The sequence below is a fragment of the Mixophyes fleayi genome, chromosome 10 (genome assembly GCF_038048845.1).
Source record: "Mixophyes fleayi isolate aMixFle1 chromosome 10, aMixFle1.hap1, whole genome shotgun sequence".
In the NCBI taxonomy this organism is placed as follows: domain Eukaryota; kingdom Metazoa; phylum Chordata; class Amphibia; order Anura; family Limnodynastidae; genus Mixophyes; species Mixophyes fleayi.
This window is the reverse complement of record NC_134411.1, coordinates 48,708,747-48,722,480: the sequence shown is the minus strand read 5'-3', so window position 1 is coordinate 48,722,480 and position 13,734 is coordinate 48,708,747. Positions and strand designations below refer to the sequence as shown.

The 13,734-nt window shown below is 38.6% G+C and overlaps 1 protein-coding gene across 2 annotated transcripts; it reads left to right on the top strand.

Annotated features, from left to right (window-relative positions):
* The first annotated feature begins 914 nt into the window (after nt 1-914).
* RCE1 (Ras converting CAAX endopeptidase 1) lies at nt 915-13,376 on the top strand. Of its 2 annotated transcripts, none has more exons than XM_075188726.1 (8): nt 915-1,099; nt 1,344-1,446; nt 4,195-4,278; nt 4,420-4,498; nt 4,625-4,792; nt 8,220-8,291; nt 8,458-8,520; nt 10,575-13,376. In XM_075188726.1, exons 1-8 carry the CDS (start codon nt 978-980, stop codon nt 10,808-10,810), a joined length of 927 nt encoding a protein of 308 aa, XP_075044827.1. In that variant the 5' UTR covers nt 915-977; the 3' UTR covers nt 10,811-13,376. The 2 variants fall into 2 exon arrangements, with proteins under 2 accessions (XP_075044827.1, XP_075044826.1); XM_075188725.1 differs by having other exon boundaries at nt 917-1,105.
* Nucleotides 13,377-13,734: the final 358 nt, after the last annotated feature.

Here is a 13,734-nt window from a genome sequence, read left to right as displayed (position 1 = left end):
GCAAAGGATTTAGTGGTTGGGATTAGGTAATCTGGGAGAAATAAGTGCGTTTTACATGACAGAACAGCATTTTTTTTACATTTCTGCATTGACATGGTGTATAAAACAGCTGTCATTCCAAAATAATCAGCTGTCATTCCATGAAAATCCACACGTAAAACATGACAAAGTATCTTAGTATTACTTGTGTGAAATATATAATTCAGAAGTATAAGATTTTTTAAAATATACATAAAATATAATTTTGCTATCATAGTAGTCATTGGCATTCCTTTTAGAAAACTGGAGTTGTCATTCCTTTTAGTATGTCCCGTTACAGTTCATATTTCATTTGTAGGTCTTCAAATTCATTTGATTACAACTTATATTAAATTGCAGTTTGGACTGTTAATATAGGACTGTTAATTGTTAATGTTGGACTGTTAATATACAGCGCAAAGGGGACATTTAATTCATTCTTAGCGGTGTGCACAAAAACCGATTTGTTATAGGCAAAATATATTAATTATTTAACAAAAGTAACTGAAAACACGTCTCTCCCGTCATCACCTTCAGCACCTCACTAATACTGTATTTTTATTCCCGACGCAGACGTGGGGATTAACGAAATCTATATGCCTCTGTATTATTTGTGTTCTGAGTCGCTGTCTTCGTTGACATGTCGTCTGTTCTTGTGACAGAGACAGTTTCTTGGGGCTCTAGTGTTAGAGCTCCGTGACACTATGTTGCTATGGTGCAGACCAATCAAATCACAGCTTCACGCACCATCGCGCCGAATCCAATGTCGTCCAATTGTTTGACCAATGAAGAAACAAGACCAATACACCAATTAGAATGTAGCGTCTCATCCAATCCATTGAGAAGCATCATCGCTCAGCCAATCAGAGGGCCGTGACCCCTGTCATCCGTCCAATTATACCATATTTCTGAAGTCGGCGGGTTCTCCCAGGAACAGAGAGCCGGGTATTGCGGCAGCCATGTCCGAGGCTCTTGAAGGGGTATCCGGATCTGGGCTGTGCATGGTGTCCATTCTCTGCTGCTTGGCACTTGCCTGCTCCTACGTAGGCAGCTTGTATGTGTGGAAGAGCGAGCTGTCTAGGTACAGGTGTGAGGGTCTGGGGCAAAATGTGGTATGGGGAATGGCAGACAGAGAATAATGTTATTGGTCAGTGTGGGGTAGATGTTGGGTGGAAAGGAAAAGTGAGCTGTAAGTCACTACAGAAGTGTCACTGAAGCTAATACACAATGTTACAAGTGTCTCGGTGTGTGCAGCACCAATCAGTAGTGATAGACTGTTACAGGGATTGGGTAAGTGAGTTACCACCTACATTTTCACCGTTTAGGGACCACCCTGCGGTCATCAAGAGGAGATTCACCAGTGTATTGATTGTATCTTCACTATCACCTTTATTCCTATTGGTGTGGAAAGAGGTCACAGGCTTTAAGGTATGTACCAACAAGACGAGAATACATCTGCTTTCCACAGTATTGTCAGGCCATACTCCGTAAAGGATGAACAACACTGACTTGTCACATTCATGGACACAATTTGTAAACATGACACCAAGTTGGTTGGCTGGCTGTTTTTCCATTTTTTTAAGCACGTACTGTATATGTTTGTATATTTGGTCAACATTCAAAATAATTGAATGCAGCTTGGGCATCAATCTGCATTCAATAATAAACAATTTCCCACTGTGGTGTCAGTTATACCAAATTCAATTTCAAGCTAATCTGAATTCTTGTGTTCACTTTATGGCAACACCAAACTGTTTAAATGAACTGAAATTTCTGGCTTGAAAGAATTAACTGACTTTTTTTATGTATTAATCTTTGTGAGCTAAATATTCAGTTAGTTGCTCGTCTTTTGTAGCGTCACTAAACTGTCAAAGCCTAATATCCTGGTTTTATTCCATCTTGTGTTAAGGAATTTTTTTTCTCTAATGCAGTTCTATTTTTTTCTTCCTGTTACTGACCTTCTGATTTGATCATTTCTTTCCTGTGAAATAAGATGTAACATTTAGTAGTAGCATGAAACATGATTTTACCAATATATGTGTATCATAGTGTACAGTTATACTACGTTTGTGTCCCAGTTACACAACATGGGCAAAAGTATATGGCCACCCCAACATCACAATCATATGTGCTTGTTTAACATATCACTTGAAAGCCATGGGCATTAATATGGAGTTGGGTCAGTCCTGTGCTCCTAAAACAGCGTCCATAGTTCTGGGAAGGCTTTCAACCAGATTTTCGAAAATGACTGGGAAATTTGCATCCATTCAGTCAAAAGACCTTTAATGAAATTGGGCGATAAGGCCTGATTCGAGGTCAGCATTTTAATTCATCTCAAAGGTATTCAGTGGGGTTGAGGCCAGGGCTCTACACAGGCCAGTCAAGCTCTTAAAAACTAAACTTTCAAAATCATTGTTTGATGGACTTTGGTTTGTGCATGGGGGCATTGTCCTGCCGAAACAGAAAAGCGCCTTCCCAAAACTATTGTCTCAAAGTTAGGAGCTCACAATTCTATTGAATGTCATTGTATTGCTGTTGAATTATAACAGTGTTGGCTAACCTCTGACACTCCAGGTGTTGTGAAACTACAAGTCCCAGCATGCTTTGCCAATATATATAGCAGCTTATTGCTGGAAGGGAATGCTGGGACTTGTAGTTTCACAACACCTGGAGTGTCACAAGTTAGCCAACACTGGATTATAATTTTTCTTCACTAGAACTAATGGGCCAAGGTCTGCCCCATTACTCTTCCTCCACCAAACTGTACAGTTGTTCTGAACACGTTCGGGTAGGAAGGTTTCTCCTGGCATCTGCCAAACTCTCATTCATCCTGTAGACTGCCAGATGGTGATTTGTCACTCCAAATAACACGTTTTCGCTGCTCTAGAGTACAGTGAGTGTTTGCTTTACACCATTCCATTTGATGTTTTTCATTGCACATGGTGATCTGAGGTTTATGTGAGGCTGCTTGGCCATGGAATCCCAAATCCATGAAGCCGCTGACAAAACGTTCTTCTGCTGGCGTTGATTCTGGAGGCAGTTTGGCACTTAGTAGTTATTGTTGCAACTGATGACAGACTGCTTCAGCTCTCGGCAGACCCATTCTATGAGCCTGTGTAGCCTACCGCTTCACTGTTGAGCATAGGCAGATATTTGTAGAGTGTAGAGAATCAATCTTTTTAGCAGATGACAGATCTGAAGGTAAATCGTGTAGGTGTGTACACATGAATTGAAATGCTCATCGGGACTTTCAGCTATTGGTAAAATCGGTGCAGAAATGGCATCTGCAGTAATTTTCTGTAGTGTGTACCCAGCTTTATAATATTAATTATAAGTTGCTCTGCCAACACCCTTTTGCTTTTAAATGGTGACAGAATTAATCAGAGACTTCTAATATCAATGTGATTTATGGTAAGGAGTACATAATCCCATATTATAACATGATTAGTGTATTATACTCATTCCACTGTTTTGGTTTATGTTCTATATCGCTATACTGCAGTTAAAATAATTTGTGCACTTCCGCGTAATATATTACTTCACCCTCATTTGATGGTGTACTGCTGCAGATCTACATTAAATCAAGAGGCATATTTGAAACTGACAATGATTTTCTGTTTGTTTTTTGCTTTGATTTTGTTTTCAAACCCCAAAGCTTCTCCATAAACCTGATTTCACTTTCCTGCTGTTTTCAAGAGGATGTGTTGGCAGATGTCCTGCATCTCTAAGGCCTAGCTATAAGAACTATCTTACAGGGCAACACGGTGGCACACTGGTTAGCATTGCCGCCTTGCAGTGCTGGAAAACTTTTGCTTAATTCCGACTAGAGTGCAGTCTGTTTGGAATATGTTCTCTCTCTGTGTGCATGTTGGTTTCTTCCCCTGTTCAAAGATATACTGTTAGGTTAATTGTCATTAGATTAAATTGTCCCTGTTTGTTGTGTGTGCTTGTGGTAAAACACTGGCGACCGGGATTGATGTGCTTTGTGACGAATGATAATAATTATAGTTTTATGCACCAAAACTTTTCTTAAGGAAAAAAAACTTGATGGCCGTTTCATTTCTTGTATAAAATGTTTTTACCCATAGTTGATATATTTGCTTGTTATGAAGAAGTTCTTCGGACACAGGGAGCTTGATTAAAAACATACTTTAAATTACTGTCCCTTATCTCCAGACAGATGCAGCCATACTCTCACTTATGGGTTTCCGTCTTGAGGGAATCCTCACAGCAACAGTATTACCCTTGCTACTCACTATGGTAAGACTGAACATTCTGAGAGCTAAATAGATAAACATTTCAAATTAAATGAAATTCCTTTTTTTTTTTTTTTTTTTTTTTTTTTTTTTTTAGCAAAAAACTAACAAGCAAAAAAATAAACAACTTTGTCTCTATATATAGATATTATTCCTTGGCCCTCTGGTCCAGCTCTCTGTGGATTGTCCATGGGATTGTCTTGATGGATTAAAAGTTGCTTTTGGTAAGTGCTTATAAGAGACATGTTATCTGCTGTGTTTACAAAATTGTTGTAATTGTTTTACATTACATTATTAGTAGACACATGATGTCCCATTATAAATGTAACTAGTTGTTTGTAAATTAACAGATCTTCGTTTTTGGATGCTTTGTGTAACTGACATGCGGTGGCTTCGTAACCAAGTGATTGCCCCTCTTACAGAGGAGTTGGTCTTTAGAGCCTGCATGCTGCCCATGTTAGTACCATGTACTAGCCCTGGGATAGCTATCTTCACATGTCCGTTGTTCTTTGGCATAGGTGAGTACAGCACAATTTAGGTGATATTGTTTATTTCTATCTCATGTGAAATTTATCTGCAAAAAGTGACAGTTGGTTTTACTTTATATATAACATTGAGAACATATTCTAAATACATATTACCTTTTGATACAGACATGGATTAATTATAAAGTCTGCATTGTTGTGTAACAACGCATCTTGCCATTCAGATCAGGGATGCATGCAAACACTACATGTTGTGTCTGCATATTTATGATGTGAGACCTCCACATTATCAGCTTTTGTGTTTCAATAGACAGAAAGTAAATTCAGTAATTGACAGAAGTAAAATTAAAGAACTCCTAGTGCCGTATCCTCCATTATGAAATTGATAATATGACTCTATGTAATAAAAAGCAAAATCCAATATTAGTAGGAATACTCTGCATATTTGTTTGTTTGTTTTTTTTTGTTTAAAAGTCAACAGGATGGTATTATCTATGTAAATATCTTCAGTCCTGATGGTGGGCAAATATGTTTTCCAATGCACATCAGACTTCTGGCATCTAAAGCTGAGTTGGACGTATATGTTTGTCAAAAAAAAGAAAGTAGTATATTTACATGCATAGTCCCAGTACGACACGTCTGAAGATGTCCGGCTCTGCACTAGAAGCATTTGTGCCGAATTTATGTATGCATCAGATACTTTTACACCCAACTCAACCCATTTGTGAATTGTGAATGCTGTGCGACTACCCCATTTATTTTTTTCTTTACATTTGTTTTGATAGCAAAAGACGCATTTGCTATTCTATTTAGTTTAAGGTTAAAAAAACAAAACCTCTATAATAGTTATATAGTAGGAATGTTTGTGTTCCAAATGCCATACATTTTACAAATAACTAATGTTATTTATTGTTGGGGCATAATACAATTTGCGACTTGTCCTGCTATTTTCGTCATGTTGAATAACTACGGCACCAGTGACATTTCTTATGTTCTAAGGAGACCTCTTTCTACTCAACCTTCTAAGCATTCGCCTTGTACCACCTCATCTCTAGAAAGAGTCCCAGCTGTGACCAGGGACGGACCTAGACTTGATGTTTAGGGGGATGGGGGGCGATTTTGCATAATCACACCCCTCCTTTACTCTGATAAGCTGGCCCACGTTTAACCCTACCTTCCGCTCACGATTGGCCCTGTCCCTCCCGTTTTGATCAGCGGCTGGGACCTATTTTAAAGGTAGGCTTTCTCCTGCTAGGGGGGGGGGGGGGCGAATGCCCTGGATCCGCCACTGGCTGTGTCGCTAAACGGTCACTCTGAAGAGTCTGTGAGAGCTACTCGCATGACTCATTTGTTTGACCGGGTTCTATACCACCCAAGTATCTATTGTCCTCCATATCCAACAGCCCACGTTGGATATGTGTTAATCGCTAACGCATCAATTGATGTGTTAATCGCTAAATCCCCACAGTTTTACTATCAATGTTATTAGATATTACTAAACCACTCTCAAAAGTGAGTTCACAGCTTAAATCTTAGCCTGTAAAGTGTTACCCCATTAAGTCGCTACATTACCTCTGTATGTGTATGTTGATGCGTATATATAAAGATAGAAATAATGTGTGTTTGGGTATGTGTGTGTATGTTAGGAAATTTAGACTGTAAGCTCCAATGGGGCAGGGACTGATGTGAATTAGTTCTCTGTACAGCGCTGCGGAATCAGTGGCGCTATATAAATAAATTGGTGGTGATGATGTGTGGTATCAATGTTTCCTCTCTGTTACATGCGTCTATTTGTATTTGAGAGTGAGCGTAAGCACGCATGAGTGACCATCTGTGTTTTCCCCAGAGAATTTTGCCAACCGGGTGGTATTAAGAAGTTACTGGATGGGGGCAGTTGTAAAACTTTGCAATAATATTGAAAAATGTTTGAGGTTATTGCCCACACTGCCAGGACTGGTCAGACTGATGGTCAGTGAACTAACACACACTGCTGGCTGTAGTGCTTACATAGTGCCTGTTCTAATAGGAGAAATAATGGTTTATTCTATTATAATAAGACTCTGTTGGGCTCCAAGAGCCGGGTGGAGCACCCGGGAAATAGGTGCTGGGGAAAACACTGACCATTGTAGGATAAAGTACATTATTGTAAAGATAGATAGGGTTAAGTAACATAGAATGGCAGGGTTAAATTAGATTCTAGGACACTGATGGCTAACCTGTGACACTCCAGGTGTTGTGAAACTACAAGCCCCAGCATGCTTTGCCAGTAGATAACTAGCTGATAGCTGGCAAAGCATGCTGGGGCTTGTAGTTTCACAAACACCTGGAGTGTCACAGGTTAGTCATCACTGTTCTAGGGCAAAAGATACATAGTTTGTAGTGTAAAGTAATAGCTTGCAAGGTTATTCAGGGAAATAATTAATGAGATAAAGTTAATGCAGAGTATCTGAAAGATGCACAAGAAAGCGTGCTGAATATGACGAGGCAGCATGGAAACAGGTCTGTGTTTCTGTTGTGCAGTGGCAGAGAGACCCAATGGAGATGGGACCTGGGCTTATATACCTTTACCACTGCCCACAACTATACGTTGCACACTCCTGGCTGTGCAGGAAGTTCCCCCAGGTATGAGCTGGCTTCAGAACAGTTTGTGCTCTGTCCTGTGCATGTGCTGATCTGTGCATTGCAGGGCATAGGCGGCTCTGTCCACATGCAGGCTGCATAGTTTCAAAGCAGCGCCCATTATTAGAATCCCTACCTGGTTCACACATAATCCTCTTACTTGTGTGACAATGAAAGTAGCAAAACTTTTACTGTAAAGTACACTTACAAAGTCGTATAAAATAGTTCTTTTTTTCATTACTTGTGCCTGTCTGCTTCAGAGGTCAATCGGAAGACTAGTGCTGGCGACTGTCTTCACCAGCTTGTATTTGCACCTGCTCTCAGGAACCTGAAAGTAATATGGCTGAGATGCGTATCCGTGTCTCCTTCATGTGGGTCTGCATCAGTTGCAGTTACACAGACACACCCTTACTGTACTTGGACTGCTTTTGCCCGCCCCTTCCCTAAGTTCCGGCCTTTCCAGTCGCAAATGGTTTTTTTTGTGACCATGTGCAGCACCATTTTACGTTTCTTGCGCTAAACAATTCAACGTACTTCCGGCTCAGCATCAGATCCTTGTCTTTAATTTTACAGGAAATGTAACTTCAAAATGTTTCTTTGCATACTTAAAAATTCTTTGATATTCTTGAGTAAATTTAGTAGGTTGTGTCTGCTACATCTAACTGTACTGTCTTAGGTTGTTTGTTTTTCTTTTCGGATATAGTCACCAACAGAGATGTCTTTATCTGCATGCTCCAAGATATTGTATTGTGAGAGATACTGTATATACAACACAAATGCAATTGACAGGACAGCTCTGTGATCTTTCCTTTTTCTTCTTTTTTTTTTTTTTTTTTTATAGCTCATTTTCATCACGTCATTGAGCAGCTAAGGTTTCGACAGGGAACTGTTGTGAACATATTCCTGTCTGCTGGTGTGTAATATATTTCATATTTTTTTAATCGTTTGTGGTTTTCTATGTTTGTTTGTTTTTAAATCCCTCTTTGAAGTGTCCTCATTTTTATTCCCCTTTGTATTATTTGCCCACCCTTTATTGTTGCTTTTGAACAATTTAGGTATTTGTTTTGCTTTTCTTGTAGTGTTTCAATTTTCATACACAGCAGTGTTTGGAGCATACACAGCATTTATCTTCATAAGAACAGGTGAGAACTTCTTGGCTTGATCCAAAAGTAGTTTACAATACTTTTTTACAAACTTTACATAGTAGTTGTAGTACCAAAAAAGTTAATTTGGGCACAGATAAAGAAATGGTTGGGGTGATTTATGGTATGTATTGATAGGTACCTTATTCCTGCCTGTGCTCTGTTGCTGCAGCAACATGGTTAACACAGTTAAATGCATTTGTTTTCTCTCCCCAAGTCTAGATGGAAAATGAGAAGGGGTGTAAAGGGTGGGCGGTATTTCCATTGTGGTGCAAACCATCTTGGTTTGTTGCCCAGATGGTTGTGGGGTGTTGGTGGGGATCCTTCAGTGAGAGGGGGGATGTATTGTTTATCCTTGTGGTTTGCACCACAAAAGTAAGACCGGCCATCCCGAACACCCATCTTTTTCATTTTCCATCTAGGTTGCTAAGTATACAACAGCATTTTTACGCAATGGTACCCCACAGTACTAAAACAAATATACCATTAGTCTGCTCCTTTGTCTTGTTACTGCCAGTGCTTGAGGTGTGCCAGTATGATATACCGGCACTTCGAAAATTCTCACTGTCTCTGAAGATTGTATGAACTCTGCAAGCATGCATTTTGCTTGCAGAGATTGCATGTACAAGTATACAATACTGCCATAGCAGAATGCAGAGGTTCCTAGATCGATTCATTGGTGTGTGTAGGTAGGGGAGGGTTGGTTGTGGGGGAGGGTGTGCGGGTTGTTGAGCTGCAGCAGTAATAGAGATTACTTGTAGATGTGTCATCAGTGGGGGGTGAACTGGACTCCAGTGGTGTGTCATAGTCAATCACTCAACTGTCTTACTGCTGCACCTCAAGGCTCTATATTTACTAAACTGCGGGTTTGAAAAGATGGAGATGTTGCCTATAGCAACCACTCAGATTCTAGTTATTTAGTACATTTTACAAAAGGACAGCTAGAAGTGGATTGGTTGCTGTCGGCAACATCTCCACTTTTTTGAACCCGTAGTTTAGTAAATCTAGCCCTTGGTGAGGTGACTGTACACAAGAGACTTGAGGGAGTGGTGGCAGCCCACAGGGTAAAGGTAATTGGATCTAATAGTACATGCTGTTGTAGTTACTAATTGATCCAGTTGAATTTGGATCTATTGGTAATAAAAACAAGAATACTTATCTGAATCTCTAACTGAAAAACCAAACCAACAAAAAACTCCACCATGATAAAGCTTGGCAGGTTTCTGTCCCTATAACTCCCTAAAACCTTGAATAAAAGTATACATATATGGTATCTGTACTTGGGACAGACAAACTCTAGGGTAATGTTTTTAGTTTACTCAGAACTAAAAGTAACCACATGAAGGATCGTTAACAATTTTTATTTATTTTTTTTGTGACCTATTTATATTTCACTTGCTAATGGACATAAAACAAAAAGCTATCTATTTCAATATGTTACCAAACAGATCTATGTATGTCCCGAGAAACAGTATAAAATTTGCTTGGGTAAAAATGAATATTGGTAAGTAATGGCATGCAAAATAAGACACTGCATGAACAATGAAAGGGGACCTGTTTATAGAGGTGTAAACCTCCTCTAGTTTTGAAAGGGTTAAACCTCACCAAACCCAGTTTTTGGTGAATAGGTGAAATTACCTATGATCATTTTGCAAAACAGGACACACTGAAGAGGAGGAGATGAAATGAACAGAGTTAGAAAAACTTTCAGCCAATTAGAGCATTAAAATGTCAACGGTAGCATAAAGCAGTGTTTCTTAAATGTGGTGCTCATGACCCCTAACAGGCCATGTTTTCCTTATGTCCTTGCTTTAGCACAGATATTTTCATTACTGATTGACACATTGTAACAGATCCACAGGTGGTATAATTATTTCCCTTGTCACCTGGAAAACATGCACTGTTAGGGGTCCTGAGGACTGGGTTTGAGAAACTCTGGCATAGCATATATAAGCTCACAGCCAACACCTGTATATTCATGTATAAGCAAGTTTGAAGGGACAAGTGCTAGGCTATTATGTGTTATTCACTCACTATGTTTGGTTTATTTTTAGGACATTTTATAGGACCTGTTCTTTGCCATTCCTTCTGTAACTACATCGGATTTCCAGCCATATTTACAGCTTTGGACCATCCACAACGTACGACTATTCTTCTTTTCTACGTTCTGGGTGTTGTACTGTTCTTTTTGCTGCTATATCCTGTAACCGATCCAACATTATATGGTGACATTCCTGTCTGCTATTTACTGGAGAAGGGAACCACAAGCCACCGTTCTCTTTGCTCTTGACAACAGCAACAGCTCATGGCACTGACCTCAACAGTCACATTAAGGCTGAAGGAATATTAGCTGGACTGTATTGGTGAACAGATTTCATCCACAGGTAGATTAATCTGCAAAAAGTAACAGACTAACCTGGTGCAGACGTGGTTGGTGAAACTTCATGTAGATGTCACGTGAATGTTATCAAGAGGACTAGTTTTGTACGAGCCATCTTTTTAGTAACTAAAAACAAAACACAAACTTATTTTATTTTTTTGCAAATCTACTGTACCCATTCAGATTGATGGGCCTCTAACTGAGCTTTCATATCGAAATACATTTTTAAGACCAGGTGTTCCTTGCCATATATATATTATATTTTATTTTATTTTTTGGGACAGAAATGTATTCCATAGTGCTCTATTTTTTTACTTTGGATGTGGGCCCAAATATAAATTATTTTCAGCTTTTTTTGGAAGATGAATAAAGGTTTCTGACTTTTCTCTGGAAACCTTACAATGAACATTCAAAACTTTGTGCTGTCATTTCTCTTTGTAATAGTACCTGTAGGCGCTAGTTGCAACACTGGGGAATTAGCAAAACAGGTTAATTATATTTTTATGCAAATCTGTCAAAGCTGCTATTAGAGATCTTGTTGCAAACTAAAGGATTTATGCGTAATTCTGTCAGCACAACACTCATTTTAAACTTGGAAAATTGTGAACCTGCTTCTGTTAACTTTTATTTTTATTTTTTTTAAACTTTTTGCTCATTCCAGCTACGTTCATATAAAGGTAATAGTCTTTGTTATGTTTGTATCACTTGGACTTTTCACTTTATAACATTTTATCTGCAGGTAAAAAGGTAAATGGACCAATGCTTTGAGTCATTGTACATGAACAAGAAATGTGTACAATTATTTGGAAGGTATTTAATAGAGTGATAGCAAAAGTAGTCTTCATCACGTTCGACTCAAAATTGGTAAAATAGATCACTCATTTTTTTATAGAAAAGCTGCTTGAAACACCAGGATGTTGTGCTGAAAAGAAAATTAAATTGTTTACATTGTTATGGTGGAGCTTTCACTCCGAGAAAATCCCAGTACTACTTCGTGGTTACTTGTTGCAATAACTTCATTGTTGCTGCTACAGACCTTACTGTCTGAAACCAAGTATGATAGAGTAATATTGTGTTGAGGATGTCTGATCATGTAACTGTTCAGTTAACATTATAATGAGTAATTCTACTACTGATCTGTGGATAGTAATGGCATAATCATTTTACTTTTTTCCATTTATGTTTTTATTGTGCATAAATGACAATCCTTTACATGCTCCTTAATTGATTAAACCTTAGGACTCAGAGGGGGGGAATTAAGTTGGCCGCAAGATGCTGTGCACATTGCTGGCCTATATGGTGCAGAATCTCCACTCAGTTTCACTCAACGTCTATATGGGGCACGAGGGAAAATGAACAGAGATTTTAGTAAAAACCCTGACGTGATGTACTTTATTAGTTGCAAATCATAGTCTATTTTGTGGTTAGAGATTTTGCCTTGTTCCTTAACTGCATTTTTCTTTTCCCTTGGCAGCTATGTAAAGTATTTATACCTTAATCTGTTTAGTAGTAGTAATAACAATGTTCATATTATGAAAGGCACATCACCAATATTAAAACTTCAGACATCACAGAAATGTATTCTCGAGTTTAGAAATACGATAAAACACACACATACTTTGCTTGTGTCATGTTACCAGTCTAAATTTGGATGGTTGACCGCAAACTTAATGTTGGATGGAATTAAAATAGGTTAAATAAAATACTAACGGGCATATTCAATTGTCGCGGATTTCCGCGGCAAGCTGAAATCCAGTGAGAAAACTACCATAATAACGGTAATCGTGCGTGGTGTGAGAGATTTTCGGCGTTTCTGCCGACAATTGAATATGCCCCTAACTATTGCAAACTGGCACTACATATATTTGGTGGCCAGTGAATGAGAGCTTCTCTCTTGCTACCTCTTGTCTGATTCAGTCCATGTAAATGGAAAGCTAATGTAAGAGAGGCTTCAACAATCCCACAGTTCATTTAAAAAGGGTATGTGCAAGCAGAAGAGGATCTGTGCTGGCCTTGAGCTATAACCAAGATATCCTCATCATAACATTGATACATGGTATAGTGAGATAAAAAAAAATATATATATATATATTTTATAAAATCTTCTAAAGCACAACAGGTCGGTGCTGCCAGATTGCTTTTAATTTCTGTTTAGTAAATGAACTACTGAAATGTAGAATCTTTAAAATTGCACTACAGGGAAATAAATTACGGTTGCTAACAATATATGTTTTGTAGTAATATTTGTAGTAATACCTTAATACCTGAATTGTAAAAGCTGCATAATCTGCAATTACTGGCATGTTTTGCCAAAGGCTGTAAATAGTTTCTAGCGTTCACATGAGCAGTCTCTCATTGTTATTCCTCCATAAACAGGCTTTGCCTACTTGTGACTTCACTGACCTTCAATATGTTTGTTTTGAAATGCTCAACATAAAATACAACAAAATATAAAAATCATCTTCTATAAATATTACTTGGTGGCTAAATGGCTCTTATTTAGGAGTGTATGATTCATTTTGCCTCGGCAATATACCAGCTCTCATTCAATTTGTAAAGGGAAAAGTTGAGGTTCTTATATGTAACAAGAATACATATCTCTGTAAAAAAACAAAACAAAACTAAACCTAGTGTGTGGTCAATATAAAGACTGTTTTGTTTTTTTCTATTTGTTGGGGAGGTTGCCAACCTCCCTTTCTCCCCTAGGTTCCCTACGGTTTTTCCTTTTTCATCTGAGCTCCAAATTTCACCAAATTGGGTAGGTACATGGAGGCAGGAGGAGCTGCTGGAGAAGGATTCTGTAAGCTTGCACACAAGTAGACAGCCAGTTCCTG